The sequence below is a fragment of the Muscardinus avellanarius genome, assembly GCF_963383645.1.
Source record: "Muscardinus avellanarius genome assembly, chromosome: 1".
In the NCBI taxonomy this organism is placed as follows: Eukaryota; Metazoa; Chordata; class Mammalia; order Rodentia; family Gliridae; genus Muscardinus; species Muscardinus avellanarius.
In genome coordinates this window covers 88,779,894-88,793,562 of record NC_137786.1, presented here as the reverse complement: position 1 = coordinate 88,793,562, position 13,669 = coordinate 88,779,894, and the positions used below count along the sequence as shown (strand labels likewise).

Genomic DNA, 13,669 nt, shown 5'->3' with positions numbered 1-13,669 from the left:
CCTACACTCCCTCACCTCAGTGATATTTGAGAGGCAATAAAATCTTTAGGAGAGAAGGTGTGAGGCATGGGTATTCAGTGTCTAACAAAGTGCTCTAGAGAATGGTTTAGAACTAGAAAAAATGATAATAGCTGCCACTTCTATGTGCCAGACACTACACTAAGCACATTACTTATGTTTCCTCACTTATTCTTTGTCATGGCCCAATAAGGCAGAATTAGTAGCCCCGAGTTATAATTGAGGAAACAAAGCAGTGCAAGTTAAATAGTTTAACTGATAATGATTACAATTTCCAAGAAGAAGAGCTGAGATCTGAACCCAACTTGCTCTGATTCCAAAGTTCTGGCTCTGTACTGAATACAACATTGTGCTTTAATATACTGTGCTATAATATACTACTCTGTTTAATTCAAACACACATGAGGACAGAATAATGTCTAAAATTATTGAAAGTTTATCTAATGAGACTGTCGAAATGGTAACAACCACGGCATTCTATTTCATTAAGGTTGACACTAGTCTACTAAGAGCTGGACAGTTGCTAAGGGGCTTTTCTTGACACCTCTGATGCAGACACCTAAAAATCATTAGCCAAGGAACATGGTAACTGGAAGTCAGAAGCAGATACCAATTGTATTTTAACAAACGGATCCATCATATCATCTTAATATAATATATAACTGTTAAAATGGTTAAGGTAGAAAGAGAAAATGGATATAATTAATTTTAGCTGGGTGGAAATTCTGTCTAAACTTTGCTATTGCAATCAAAGACACATTTCCCAGTGCTTACAACAAAGGGCAGAATACATTTTGGAGATTGTGTTATTTTTATTTATTCTGAGAAGGACGTATGTTTAGTTTGAGAAGCATATGTGGCAGGAGAAACAAAGAGAGGACTGCAGAAGACACACTGTGAGTCTCGCTGTAGTTCCTGTGGGAGCTGGACAACAAGGCTAAGGAAAGGTAGCATAAAGGCTGCACATGCAAATGCCAGGCTCAGCCAGTGAATCGTTATCATCACGAGGGAGGCATGTAGGCTTATCTGGAAAATAATATCGCTAAGGAAGAAAAAGTCATTTAAATGAGTAACCAAGCAGGGTGTCTCCCATGCAGGCTTTTCTCTCTATATTTTTATATGTTTTAGCTACTTTTCTCTTTCCCCTCATCAGCATTGGTAACCCTGTGGAGATAGTGGCATTTAAAAAGACACAGCAGGTGGTTAATAAATAGAAGCAGTTGAAAGGGATTTAAGCTAAAGCTTCATAGGCTGGTAAAGCACTACTGCTTTAGTTTGAGAAGGATTCCTAGTTAGAGCAGCTGGGAATAGTCTCATTTAACCAGCTGGGACTCATCCTTTTGAAAAACATCAAACAACCTGTAGAAGCCATCTCTGATTTGTAAAGATTAGTTGGTCATAAGTCTCATTAGAAATACTTTTTAAATCAAATATTAATTATGAAAACTAAAAATAATTTTAGCTGTGCATAGAAGATCATGCCAAAGTACAAGATTAGACACATGAGAAGCCCACTCATTTAATCACCCAATAGTTTGTGATTTTTTTCAGTTTATATTACTCTATTTTCCTTCATAGTGTTTTTTTTATTTTGTTTTTAAAACTGATACACAACAGCATAAAATTGTGCATGCTATGAGGTCTAATTTAATGCTTGATATATAGTATGTGTATCATTAATGTTTAAATCAAGTCAAACATATTTATCCCTCAAACATTTATCATTTCTTTATAGCCAAAACTTTGAAAAATTTTTCTCTTGGAAATAGACCAAATGATGTTATGTTCATTAAAGGTGTCACTACCAAACTTATGAGCATGTATGGGGAGGGAGGATCAGGGTAGCAGATAGAGTTAGGAGGGAACCGCATCAAGGGATGAGAATATGAAGTATCACCTTGAATATATGAATGCATAGGTGAATGTATGAATACATATATGAATGTAACTCCTTGACCTTTAGTAAGATATATAACTATAGTGTACCAATAAAATTCCAAAAAATATTCTAGCTCTCTGTAAAATACAGTGAATAGTTGTTATTTCTAGTCACCACACTGTGCAATAGCACCCCAACTCACCCGATATTTTCAAAACAAAATCTTAGGGTTTGCCATCATGAGTTGCTTTAAGTCCTACATCCTGTGATCACCAGAAAATAAAATGTATAAGCCTACAATCACACATCTTTTAAAAATAGAGCACTCCAAATGTCAAAAAAGTTTATATAAACAAAAGTCATGATTTTCATAGCTTAAAACTTTCAAAGGCTATCCACTCATCATTTAGAATAATTGAGTAAAAAGTATTCAATAAATAGACAAATGCACAATATTTTAAGTTTCTAAGATCTCCTAAAATTTTGCTATTCTTTAGTGGAGAACAGCAGTAGTAATTTATATTAAAATTGCCTAGTTTTTATTTCCTTTATTTCTTTACCTTCCCTAAACAAGCTCAAAAGAGGGGCTATCTTATAGAGGTGGAGTACTTGCCTAGTGTGTGCAAGGCCCTGGGTGTGACCCCCACATCTATCTCCTCTCTGTCATCACACACACACACACACACACACACACACACACACACACACCCCTAAAACATAAATAAATAAATAATAAAGAACATCTGCTCACTTCTGGCTCACATTCAACCAACAAATCTGGGGGACTCAAATTTGCTACAGTTTGAATTAAGTCTGCCTGCACAAATAAAGTTCAACAAATTATGCTCTTGCTGTCCTTGCTCTAGTCTTGGTGCTATTACTCTCTGTTGGTCCCTAGATGTGGTTAATTGTCTCCTTCTTTAAAAGCCTAGGAAAGGAAACATTAGGGTTACATCCGACAGGTTCTGTTGCCTCCTTTCCATGGGTCAGCAGTGCTGCTGCTTTTCCATCAACTGGTCCTTATTTGCATCCTCCAGAGGTATGTTAATTTAAAATTGAGCATCAGGCCCACTCTAACTATAAAGGGACCACCCCACAGTATATTAAAAGGTTCACATCAATGTATGCAATTTAAATGCACATGCATATAATTAACTAGACACATTACCAGTGTGAGATGCTAATTTGGAATGAGACACAAAAGACCAGGATGCGTGGAGAGAGAGAGAGAAAAAAACTTTAAAATTAAAATGACTACATAATGAAAACTGCTTCATGCTGTGTCTACTATTTTCATGTAAACTTAATATAACTGTAAATATATTTTAATGAACAGTAGAAAGAGGCAATTACAAAGAGCAAAGGAGGGCAGCGCAGCAGTGAAACCTCATCAGAATAGCTCTTCACCCTCATATTAAAAGTGCTGCCTGAAGACAGAGGATGAGTTATAACTTCATAATTTCAGGGGAAAAATGGTTTCCGTATTAAAGACACATACCCATTTGCCAACCTGCTGGCAATAAAAATAGAACCCTCAAGTGGTGGTGTAGGGGCAGGGGAGAGAATGGATCCTAACTAAGAAACAAAAAAAGAGGAAACCTGAGCTTGACATTTTCATTTTGGTGTTAAAATGCCTTATTAGTAAAATGCCTTTTTCTTCTTTTGTTAAAATAGCTTTGTATTCTCTGAAGATTTTCCTAGAGCACGAATGAGCTCTTGATATTCTTAAGTATCAAAAACTGTTATAGTTTTCATACCCCAAAATATATGTGAAAGTCAGGGAGTCTTCATTTAAATGCTGTCTATACCTTGGAACAATTGAAGAATAGATTTGCAACTGTAAAATGAATGTGATAAATTTCACGACTCAAACATTTCAGAGAAAGAATGCAAGAGAGTTGACACTGATAGATATTTGTTATTAGAATTATAATATAGGTAAGGAAAGGAGGCTGAATCATTGGAAAAAACCCTCTATACTAGGGCTGAGCCTGTATATCACTGGGGTAGAAGAGTGTGTGTGTGTGTGTGTGTGTGTGTGTGTGTGTGTGTGTGTGTGTGTGTGTATTTACTGACCTAAAGATTTAGCTCGTGGAATATCCTGTGAAATCTAATTCTCTAAGAGATACATATATCTTACCAGATATTGGAGGATAAATAATGTGACTATCTTGGAAATGGAATATAAGGCTGGATTATAAAATCAGCATCACTAGAATAATCTTACTTAATGCAAGTCTTCTGGTTCGCATATTGAATAGATCCCACAACTACTTTTGAATATTAAAGACTTTGGGCTGGCTAAAAGAACATGAATTTTTGTGTTTGCTTTATGGTTATAAAGTCAGTTAGTACCAACCTATAGATTAGATAGGAATATGGGTTACAGGGCAGATATTTTGCATTCCATCAACACTGACATGGATGCAGTATTCTTAAGAATTCTAATTATTCAATTAGACAACTGTAGCAAAACACAGTGGGCTGCTTGCTTGAGGCAAGTGAACCATAGCACACATCTCCACCTCTTTGTAATGAAGCCTTCCCAACCTAACTCCACATGTGGATGCAATATATATTCACAGAATTATGAAATTTTAGAGCAGAAAGAGAGGTGCTATAAATGATCTGACATAAATCTTTTGGTGAAATGAAGAAATCAACTATGACTCAAATGGGCTAGATTATCGACCCAGAAAACTGAGCCATTTAGTTCGCTACTCTTCCATTCTCCCATATTGCCTGGCAAGTAATAATTTTAGCAAAATAATATATGGCAATCATTTTGCAGTTTCTATTTTTCCTTTATGTATATTTTCTTTTTCTTTCTTTTTTCATTGAAACATAGAAGCATTTTGGTCAATACATTTACAGGTATAATTTCAAACCAGCATATTTAAAAATATTAATAATTGAAGGGCCAAAATAACACACTTATTTTGATAGTCTCTAACATGAGTAAATTAGGCTTGATTCATTCCATATAATTTTTAACAATTAGCTCCATATGAGCATTTAAGGGCTATTTTATTTTCTCACTGCTTTCCTTCAAGTTAAAATAGATTTTAAAGCTTACATTCCTCTGGCTATTTTCAATAATTATAATTCAAAGTTAAATATTGTCAATTTCAGAAAAAATATTCTTAAAGCATAAAAACCAAAGAATGTGATTTGCTGAGTAAGATCCAATCCAGAAAAGGTTGTCTCATAATAGTCTTTTAATCCTAGAATTTTATTTACAAAAATTCACTGAACAGCAAAGACCGGCACGTTGATATCAAAGGGTATTAACTGTGATTTGCTGGCTCCGTTTTTTACCTAAATCTGGTCACGTGAATTTGGTTCCTATGTGATATGCCCCTTTCATCAAATAACTTAAGCCTATTAACAAATGCTTTGATGATACTAGGTCCATGGAGATTTCCACTAATTGCCCTGTGCTTTTAACAGTTCCAAATACATATTACAATTGTTTATTATAAAAATGACTTGAAAGCAGTTGCTGCATGCCTCACAGCAGAACAATGAATACTAGTATGAACAGAGAAAGGTCCATCAGTCCACATGATTATGTAGGGATAGGACATCAAACTGATCCCTTCTCGTTGCAAAGCAAAGCTCTCCAGTCCTTCTTGACTGTTAAATATGTGACAGTGATTCTGAGTATCAGTAATAAAAAAAAAATTAGGCTTAAAGATCTTAGGAACACCCACTCCCAATAAAAAGAAAAATACGAAGCTATAATTATGTTAAAACTTCTGTAGAAAACTTATTTATTCTCGAATATCCCTCCATTCTGGCCTATGGGAGCAATGAATAAAGGTTTATTGATTGTTCCTGACATGATATTAAGACTCAACAGAGTGATTAAAATAAGTTCTAAAATTGCTTCAGTTACTTTAATAAATGAGAATGTGGTAAAACTTCTCTTTAGATTTGGAACCAGTCTACCTAAGGGTCAATCCTGTTCTGCACCATCTAGCTGTTTTACCTTGTGCAAGTTACTAAATTTCTTTGAGCTTGAGGATTCTTGTCTGTAAAATGAAACAGTATAACCAGATCACCTAGTACAGTGTCTGGGACCAGAGTGCTGAATAAACAGAATCACCATGCTGGTTAGGTGAAATCATGAACTTTGAAACAATTAACATCAGAGTACCAATAATCTAAATTTTAAGTTTTGTTCCTAAGGTTTTTTTTTTTTTTTTCCAGTACTGGGGATGAAACCCAGAGGCATTCTACCTCTGAGCTACACCTTCAGCCCTATTTTTTTATATATTTTTTTCTTTGAAACAGGGTCACACTGAGTTGCGAAGGGCCTCACTAAGTAGCTGAGGCTGGCTGTGAACCTGCGATCCTCCTGTCTCAGCCTCCCAAGTGCTGGGATTACAAGTGTGTGCCACCACGCTATGCTTTTTCTAAGCTTTCACATAGGACATATTACACATAACAATAGATATTTATTTATTAATTCAGTGATAAAAAATAGAGCAGCCCATAATAGACTAAATAACTGTGTTGAACCATGATAACTGTATGATACCAAAGAACAATGTTCTTTTTGTGGAAAATATTCTACTCATTAATCACTTGTAAAAACCCTGCACAAATGTACATGGTACTTATAAAAGCCACACATTTTCTGTATCCTTCTGTACTCTGCGCTCGTTATCCTTACCAGTAACTTCCGGTGGACGAAGGCATGTTGCATCCAAAAAGTAACATATGATGGACGGTGTCCATGCTGGCCCGAGGCTTGAAGTCAACTGTCATGAGAAAATAAGATATGTATGTGAATATAAGTTACACTTCCATACACAAGGGTCAGAAGAGACTATGTCTTTGAATGGTCTGAATAACTATAACATAGGTGTTTCAATGTGCTAATGATAGAATGTTATGGCTATATAAATTACCATATTCCTTAAGATGAGCATGATTTAATAATTGATGTGGTCGGATAGTAAATTCTTATATAGCAGAAAGAATTAACAGTCATTAGGCTGAATAATATACACACATGTGCGCACGTACTTTTTAATGGAAGACCCTTTTTAAAGTGGTGAGAACATTATGTGGGTATAAAATGAAAGCTCCAGGCAATGTATTCACAATATATTTTCTTCAGATTTCAGTGAAGTGCTGAGTATCATAAAACATCCCACAACAGTGTAGAGACAAAAGCCACAGTGAGTGGTCAAATATGAGGAAAGGATGCATAACTAAAATTTATTACCTTAAAACAATAATAGGCGTCACTGGGATGTATATGGAAAAATGATTTACCAGGAAGGAAAAATACAAGTGGAAAGTGTATCTATACAACAATGTAGAGGATGAGCTTAGTGTACTTGTTAAAAGAATACTGAAATTTATGCAGTAGCATTTCTCCTTCAAATAGTGGTTGGAAGGTATTAAACTTAGCAAAAACGATTGCAAAAGTAAAAGAAGGTTTTTAAAACTTATATTACTATCTGTGGCCAGTATTGACCTGAGCTCCCTTTATTGGTATAGGTTGAGCTCTCTCCTTTTTGTCCTACTTCAAAATGCTGCCCAGTATGCCATAGCTCTTAATAAGTCACCTTTTAATATAAAAAATACTAGTCTAAAGGATCTTGAGTTTCAAGTCTGTGCAAAGCTGTATCTTTAGCTATTTTGGTCTGTCTGACAAAGTTAACAAAATATTATTGGTTGCTAAACTATGCATCAGAGACATGAGTATTTACCAAATAAGACAATTTTTTTTAACCTCAAACTCTAGCACTACATCTTACAAAGTTTGGTTGATCAAAAAGTATGTGGCCCTTATGAAGTTCCATCTTAAAACTTTCAGAGAAAATTAAAAAAAAAACTTTACTCGAACTTAAAATAAAAAACTTAAGGATTAAAAACAAATCTTGAGGTTTTCATATCAATATTTAAAAAACTAAAGCAGAGAATTAGCTGGAGAACAGACTTAAGATAGCTTATGCTATAGTAGCAAAGAATTTTCTATCATCAAAAGAATTTGGCTTTCTATTACTGAAGAATATAGGAGACCTAGGAAATTGAACATGCTTTGAAAAGAATCAATTGAAAGTTGCAACAGTTCTTAAAATATATTAAAAAAAATCGTATTATTATCAAGCCCAAGTTTGTTAGCAAGAGAAATAGAAGGAAGTCTCCATAAACCACTCTCAAGTTGAGTCCAAGACTTCTTTCCAGAATCCTCCCAGGGATCATTCTTGGCAGAAGGAAAATAAAAAAATCCCCAAGGTACAAAGACCTATCATATATTTGTCTTTTCTTTACCTTAAATCTATTTTGATATGATATATCTTGTAATTATAGTGATACTGCACATTCATGCTTATTGCAATACAATTCACTATAGCCAAATTACGAAACCAATCTAAGTGTCCATCAATGGATGAATGGATTACAAAGTTATGGGATATATACAGAATGGAATTCTACTCAGCAATATAGAACAAAATTGAGTCAATTGCAGGAAAGTGGCTAGACCTGGAGAACATTGTTAAGTGAGATTAGCCAGTCACAGAAAGGAAAAGGTCAAATGTTTTCTCTCATCTGCAGAAGCTGGGGAGGAATCTGGACACAAGAAAGACTTAATGGAGAATAAATTCCAACAGAATAAGGGAGGTAGTTTAGGGGAATGTAGTGAAGATTGGTGGGGAGAGGTAAGTGAAGGAGACACTTCTACTGTACATATGGGAGAATTCCACTGCCAATGTCAATATCCTGTATGGAGAAGGTGAAGAGTGTGGAGTGGCTGGGAGAAGCCCACCAGTGCTGTTTGCATGTATGACACTATCACTCTGAACTACATTATGATGTGAGACTAGCATTCACCAATATGAGATATTAAAATAAATAAATGTTGGGGTGCCCATGCTTCTCAATTCAGAACAAAATATGTACAATTTGGAATCCTGTACCCATTTGAAATCTTTCATTTTTATCCAATTGCTTATATCAGTCTATGGACATGTGTAACTTTTTTGTGTGATTATATTGTCTTTCCATCCTAAGGGGGAAAGAAAGTCTCTCTTCCAAAGCATGAGAGATTGCCAAAAAGAGGCTGACTCCTCCGCCTTTTACAATTTATGTAGATGATTGCATTATTTCCTCTCCTTAGATTATCTAATTATTATAGGTGGAAAGATTTCTCACCACTGAATCATTCTTGGAATTTCAGTAATAAACTAACCTGACCAAGTGAAGTTAACTCCAAGAATTAAACTGTTAGACGAAAAACAATCTGGTTTCAAGCATCAGCTAAAATCTCAGGTGAAAACATCCAGCAGAGAGTTGGAATCCTAGGACTTTTCCTTCAGAAAGAAATCAGAGAATCATTTATTTGAGAATCACTCAAAATCTGTGAGAGCCAACAAAAGCATCTCGATGAATTGGAACCAAGGGAAGGCTCAGGAGAGAGTGTCCCAGAAAGCAGGGAACTGTGAGCCTTCATTCAAGAGAGAGACACCAGCAGCTTCCTTTTTATGTTAATGCTGTGTGTCTAATGCTGTGAAAAGATGCAAAAACCTTTTCAGAAATAGTGTGAGCCATCGGTAATTCTATGAAGTGGAATAGTAATAAGCCAGACTCAGGTAAGAGATCTGTCCAGAGAGGAATAGATAACAAAGGCTACCACATTCATTCTCTCAGGTTTTTCATTAGGAAGAAAGGAGTTGACTGGCCCTTTCCTTATAGAGGAACATTTTCTAACTGTTCTCTGTAAAGGGCAAACTTTAATTACTCAAAGAATTAATTCATCCACCATATATTTTCTCATCTGAAATATCATTTTAAAAGCATTACTTGCTGGGCATCAAGGCACATGCCTGTATTTATTCCCAATTTTTGGGAGGCTGAGACAGGAGGATGGCAGCTTCAAGGCCGACTCAGCAACTTAGTGAGACCTTGTTTCAAAATAAAAAATAAAATAGGGCCAAGAGTGTAGCTCAGAGGTAAAACACCCCTGCTTTCAATCCTTGGTTACTTCTCCCCCCAAAATTCCACTTGTTTGCTCCACATTGAATTCTTACTAAATATGCATTTAATTTTCCTTCCTAAAAGGAGACACAGATCCATACCTTTAAGCAGCAGTAAAGAAAACTCTTCAGAGTCTTCTCCCTTTACACCTTATCCTCATGGAGTTTCTTCAGAAACTCCAGATCTAATTTAAATGCTAAATAAATTATTGGTACAGGATGGAAACAAGCAACTAACCCTCTTTCTTTCATATCCTAAAGGAAAAGTATAATATGCAAGTATTTATATAATTATGGCTCCAATTACAATTTATTACAAGTCGAAATGAAAAACACCCCTGGCAAAAAAAGAGTCATATCAAAATGTAAATCTAAAACAAACAGCAAATGCCTTAAAATAATGCAGCCCTTAGACAGTTTCAATGAAGGCCCACCCTGTGGCAGGAAGGGGCCCAACGGGAAAAGAGGAATCTCACGGGTTCATTTTTGAGTTTGCTTCATTCCTAATCATTATAGGAATAGTAATATGACCTCACCCCTTGTGAATAAGAATAAGGTTCGCTGAGTACACGGTATATGTATGACTACATGGGAAATTTCAACACAGCATAAAGCAGAATGTAGCAAAACAAAACCACATCTTAAAAAAAGTTCCTCCTTCCTTCAGTTCCCGTCATACACCAAAGAAATAAAGGATCCGAGGGGAAGGGAGCTAGAGGATAATAACAAAAACAACTGCATTTAAGTGTGCAGTTCTGACAGGCAGAATAAACAAAGGCAGCCTTGGGATGGTGACAAATAGCTCGAAACACAGCTTTGCGAGGATGCGAGGGAATATTATAACCGATAAGATGAAAAGTGCTACCAGCCCCTCCAACTCAATAATAAGATGACAGCTGCTTAAGTGAAAGTGGTACTTCAACCTCAGCCAGTGCCCATAGTTCAGATCACCTGATGCGCAAGACCAGGGACAATTTTATAGGTGAGTCTTGGGAACCAAATGCCTTTGAAGGCCCAACGCTCCAGAAACAGTGACTCAGACAAACCAATTAAGGGAAACAGCATGATCCTGAAAGAGCCCAGGTTGGAAGGTTTCTCTAAGGATTATGTCATCTGAAAAGAAAAGACTTGAAAGTACGTGTGTGGGCAACACACTGAGCAGAAAGATAACTAGGTCTATTTTGTGGAGTTCTAAGCAAAATTTGTCACAACTGCATGAGGTTGTTTGGGATTTATGGCCTCTTTCAGCTAACATCAGACTACAATCAGGGCCATAAAATTCTCTAAGATTATGACTTAGGAGAGTGCTTCATTTACCACTTGGCTTTCTCTCCATTTTTCCTTTCCAAGTAGATGTCTAGATCAACATGTCAGATTTTGATAAATCTGCCAGATTGAGGACGTGGAAGGATTGTGAAGAATGTAAACAGCCAAGTGGAGATACCAGTGTTTTTGGAGATATCTATGCACATGTAACCAATCCTAAATTACCATCGGAAATGGCTGGAACACTCTTTTAAGCTAATGATTTGCATTAAAGAAATACCATCCGTAGTGATTAATTAATATGCTTAGCAAAAAAAAAAAAAAAAAAAAAGAAAACTGGCCAGAAAATCCAAATTTGGTTCTCTAGAACTTCGCATTCTAGAATTTTTGCCTATATATAGCATTAGAGATAATTATTATTACATTCTTCCCCTCCCAGAGGAATAATATTATGTATAGTAGGGACTTACTTTGTATGCTGTGAATATTTTTACATGTTGTTAAATATAATTTTATCTTTTTAGCTTGGGCTGATGCATTATGATTATCTGTTGAGTTAGGTAAAAACATGGAGCACAGGGTTAATCTTCTCCCATCAATATGTCAACAAAACCTCCAGAGATCATTTCAGGTTTTAAAGTCTTAAAATTTTCCCAGGTAAACCATAGGGAATTCTAACTATTGTCCACTATTGTCCACATTTTCAGTAGCTGAATATATTCAAATGTGTAAATGTACTCAGGCTCTAGTTAGCTAGTTAATTTGGGGCTGTATTTTTTTTTACTTCTTCTTCTTCTTCTTCTTCTTCTTCTTCTTCTTCTTCTTCTTCTTCTTCTTCTTCTTCTTTCTTCTTCTTCTTCTTCTTCTTCTTCTCCTTCTTCTCCTTCTAATTATTATTATTATTTGTGTGTGTGTGTGTGTGTGTGTGTGTGTGTGTGTGTGTGTGTGATACTGGGGTTCCTGGAAGCCCTTTTTCCTCTGGGCTACACTCCCAGACCTATTTTTTTTAAATATTTTTATATGGAAACAGGGTCTCTTAAGACAGCGCGGCTGGCTTCGAACCTGAGCCATCCTCCTATCTCTGCCTCCCAAGCGTGGGGATTACAAGTATGTGTCACCACGCCCGGCCTTGTATTGTTATTTTAAATGTACAGGGCAAGCCACATGTGGTAAAGCATACTTGTAATCCCAGTATTTGGAAGGCTGAGACAGGAGGATTGCAGAGTCAGAACCAATCTCAGTAATTTAGTAAGGCCCTTAGCAACTCAGTGAGACCCTGTAAACTAAACTAAACTAAAAGGCAGGGTTGAGGGTATAGTTCAGAGATAGAATGTCCCTGGGTTCAACCCCCAGTTTCACACATACACACACATACATATAAAGTTCAGGGAAGACAGTACAAATAAGATGTCTTTGAAAATGAATTTATAAAAAGAGTTTCTAAAGATAAAAATTAATAGATACTTTTGAGTTATTTTATCGAAAAGATAACCTGGACTCTGTATTATATAATTTAGTGTTAGCTGGATGCCCTACAATTTTTCCAGGCTGAGGTCTCTAGTAGGTATACAAATGTAGCCTCTAGTGATGACATTTTTGTCTGTGATAAAGAGTCAGTATCCTTTATGGCTAGTGCTTTTAAGCCATATTTAATAGGGAAAACTGGAGAGGTGTAAGTTTAAGAAACAATACTATCAAAGAGATATGATTTTAAAAATTACAGGCTCTGAAATATCAGTACTATTGCCTTTAATATTTTTATTTCCAAAATATAAAGATTATACTTTGAAAACGATTCCAATAGGAACTGGAAATATTAATGCTCTAAATTATAATTTAAGTGTAGGATATGATCAACCATAATGTTCATGATCTTGCAGTTGGGTCAAAAAGATATAGATAAATGTAAAGCTCACAGCACTACAGTCCATTTGCCAGCATGTTAAAAATTTGCAGCAATGGCATACTCTATCATCTTCAGCGAGCTGGCCTCATAACCATAAAGCAATTCTACACTAAAGAAAAGACCTTTTGCTTGAACATTTTTAATCAGAAAGCTTAATAGAGAAATTGTCATCAAGCCTTACTAGCATAGACAATAATGTAAAATTCATAAAAAAATACTTGATGTGTTTTTTTATGGGGACTTTCAGCTGCTGTTACCAAATTAACCAAGAATAAGACAGCTGAGCAAGCCTGTGTATGTTGGATATAAATTTAAAGTAAAAAAGCCTTACATCTGAATAAAGAAATTTCAAGACAAAAAAAAAAACTAAACTTCTAGATTATGGGCTGCTAATATTGAACTTTCTGGTATTTACCACAATCAATTAAAGAATCAATAAACAGATTTTATCAGTCAAACCATGCAAGATAAAGTAGCATAAGTAGCATTAAGCAAGCCCTGTTTTTGTAATGTCATTCTCAAAATAGTTCCCTATTATTTGCCTATAGAATCAAATTAATATCCCTTTCTAGCTTTTTAAGGCCATGAAAAAAAACTGGACCACTC

The 13,669-nt window shown here is 35.6% G+C and overlaps 1 protein-coding gene across 19 annotated transcripts in view; it reads right to left on the bottom strand.

The window, feature by feature from the left end:
• Positions 1-13,669, bottom strand: part of PAM (peptidylglycine alpha-amidating monooxygenase) — a gene marked incomplete at both ends in the record, with an annotated part of 173,109 nt that overhangs the window by 106,822 nt on the left and 52,618 nt on the right. For all 19 annotated transcript variants that reach the window (XM_080711033.1, XM_080711044.1, XM_080711045.1 and 16 more), the window contains one exon: positions 6,576-6,663. In XM_080711033.1, coding sequence (XP_080567159.1) covers positions 6,576-6,663 — 88 coding nt within the window. The remainder of the gene's footprint in view (positions 1-6,575; positions 6,664-13,669) is intronic.